Source organism: Gloeophyllum trabeum (assembly GCF_000344685.1).
Source record: "Gloeophyllum trabeum ATCC 11539 unplaced genomic scaffold GLOTRscaffold_00305, whole genome shotgun sequence".
Classification (NCBI taxonomy): Eukaryota; Fungi; Basidiomycota; class Agaricomycetes; order Gloeophyllales; family Gloeophyllaceae; genus Gloeophyllum; species Gloeophyllum trabeum.
The window spans coordinates 1-2,515 of NW_006920713.1; the positions used below are offsets into that span (position 1 = coordinate 1).

Here is a 2,515-nt window from a genome sequence, read left to right on the forward strand (position 1 = left end):
GATAACTGATGAAACCTCGATAGTCGCATCATGCTTCTGCTTAGCAAGGGTCTCTAGCTCAGCAAAACGGATGGAACCTGCTCCGAGCCTAGGCGCTTTTGCCTCGTGGCGTTTGGGACAGTTCCGACTTTCATGACCTGCTTCCTTGCAAGAGAAGCAGCGTCCTTCGGCTCGAAGACGGTCTCGTTCATCTTTCGATATCTTGTTTGAACGATCGCGAGGCTTTCGGTCACCTCGGTTGGTATTGTTATATGCCTTTTTCTCATTCCTTGAAGGTCGATTGCTCGAGTTGCTCGAGTTACTTGATTCAGCTTGCGCTGCCGGCTTATGAGGTGCGTTTCCGCTGGTTCGTGCTTGGAAACGGCCCCACTCACGGCCCTTAGGTTTCCCGCGGAACTCCCGTTCTTCGCGGCGACGTGCTTCATTGGACGCTTCAAATCGTATAGCCCATTTTACAAGCTTCTTAAAGCTGGTATCTTCTGGGCTGTACCCCTTGTCGATCCATTTTAGCCTTATATACTGATGTACCCCTTCCCAAAATATCTGAACAATTTGTCTTTCAGTGATATCAGGAAAGCGGGAGGCTAACGACTGAATATCTCGAACGAAGTCACGAACGTTGTGGCTGCCTTGGTGCGACGCCATCAATCGTTCTCGCAATTTCAGCTTATAATCAATCGGAAAGCAATAATCAAATAATGCTTCGAAAATGCGCTCAACTGTCCAGTCTCGCTGGTGATTAGCTACATGCTTCATGAAGAAGCGGCTAGCTGTCCCCGACATGAAATTTACCATAAGTTTAATCACGATTCTGTCATCAGATAGCCCAGATAGCTCACACCAGTTCTCTATTTCATAGATCCACTGGTCAAACCGATCAAGGTTTGGTGTCCCATCCCATACGAAGGGAGCCTTTATCTTAACGCCTGATAACGCCCTCTTGATTCGCTTAGCTTCCTTGGCCTTGACCCGATCCTTGGCCTTCCGCTTCGAACGGGACTTAGCCGATTGAGCTCGCTTTCGCTGCGGTTCTTCAGGTACGCTGCTCTGGCTATTATCTGAACTATATTCCTCAGATTCTGAGCTCTCACTATCATGGGAGGATCCCCTCGCCGTTGTCTTATTTGTTGAACTAACATCTGAACTATCCGACGCAGGATCCTCCGATTCGCTAGAATCAGACTCGGAGCTGCTGGAATTCCCAGAGTCTGATGACTCAGAGCTAGATGACGACGGCGGGCTGGAGTGTCCCTCAGATCTCATCGACGCTGAGCCGAAGCGTCGACCTCCCGGCATCTGTGATCGTGAGCGGTACGACGATCCGAAAAAATTGGCAGGTGAGTTTCTCGCAGACGAAGTCCTACTGGGCCGAGGGCGGTTCGCCTGACGGTCCCTTCTGCCTTCGTAATCCCGTAAGAACTCGCGGAATGCTGCGCTACGCTCGTTTGCGTCAACACCCTTTCCCTTGTCTCTCGGTGAGTACATTCGAGAAGTATTTTCAAATTCGTCCGCATTGAATTGTGGCTCAACTTCTACAATGACAGCCATAGATTTCACGCCCTCCCGCTGAGGTTGTGGAGGGCGCCAGAGCACTGGTCGTAAGTCAATGGTGTCCTCAGACGGCTCGTCATGGGGTTGCGTCCAGTCCGAGGGTATGTCTCCGAACGTATCTTCGTCTGACTCTGACAATTCAAACCAGTCCCCAAAATACTTTCGAGTAGTATTTAAATTCCCATTACTGGTTCTAGGACGACTATGTACTGTACGTTTAGGTACACTAAATCCATTTACAAGGGCATCCTCGGATTTAATGCCCTTTGGCCCGGAGTCAATCATGACTTGCCGGTCTGTGTCACCTGTGCTTCGATCCTCGTGCGCGCTATGATCTGAGGCGTGGGATGCACGGTCTTCAAGCGAGTGGTCACTCGAGCTTGGACCCATCGGCATTACAGCCGGGGAATTAACCTCAATCGGGTGGTCAGCTGGAATCAGATCGGGGATTTGAGTGCCCCGATCCTCATCCGAAGCTTCCGGCTCCGATGAGACGCTCGAAACGCTGGACAAGCCAGACGATTCCGTTGACGCGAGACTGTGTGCGACCTCCGAAGAGCTCGACCGCTCGAGCGTCGGGGCTACCGGCACTGTCGGCGCAATAACCCGCCCTCCAGACCTGCGCAACCCTCCTAACTCGAGGTGCGTGGCTTCCTCCATGTGCTCGGGTGAGAATCGAGGAGGAGCTGGGGGTCTAAAAGCTTCGAGATCAACCGCGGGCTGAGATCCAATCGGTAACTCACCGAGACCTGAATACACCGTGGTGTTATTTGCTGATGGGGTGTCCTTCGGGCTGGAGCCCAAGGCCGCACCAAGCTCGGCCGCTTCCTCCAGGAGTGTGCGCCTGTTGGGAGTCCGAGGTGAGCTGGCTACAGCTGCATACGTACGCGTTCTGGTTGTAACCATTTCCGGAAGTTGATAAGTTCGTCGACGAGAAGTGCACCCGGTGACTACGCGCGCTATG

At 52.4% G+C, this 2,515-nt stretch overlaps 1 protein-coding gene across 1 annotated transcript; it reads right to left on the reverse strand.

Moving 5' to 3' along the window:
* Nucleotides 1-15: 15 nt before the first annotated feature.
* On the reverse strand, nt 16-2,395 carry GLOTRDRAFT_97354 (uncharacterized protein; the record flags this gene model as incomplete). The annotated part of the gene is made up of 1 exon (XM_007873542.1): nt 16-2,395. A coding segment is annotated over one exon (2,380 nt), but the record flags the coding sequence as incomplete, so codon positions are not given.
* Between the last annotated feature and the right edge of the window lie 120 nt (nt 2,396-2,515).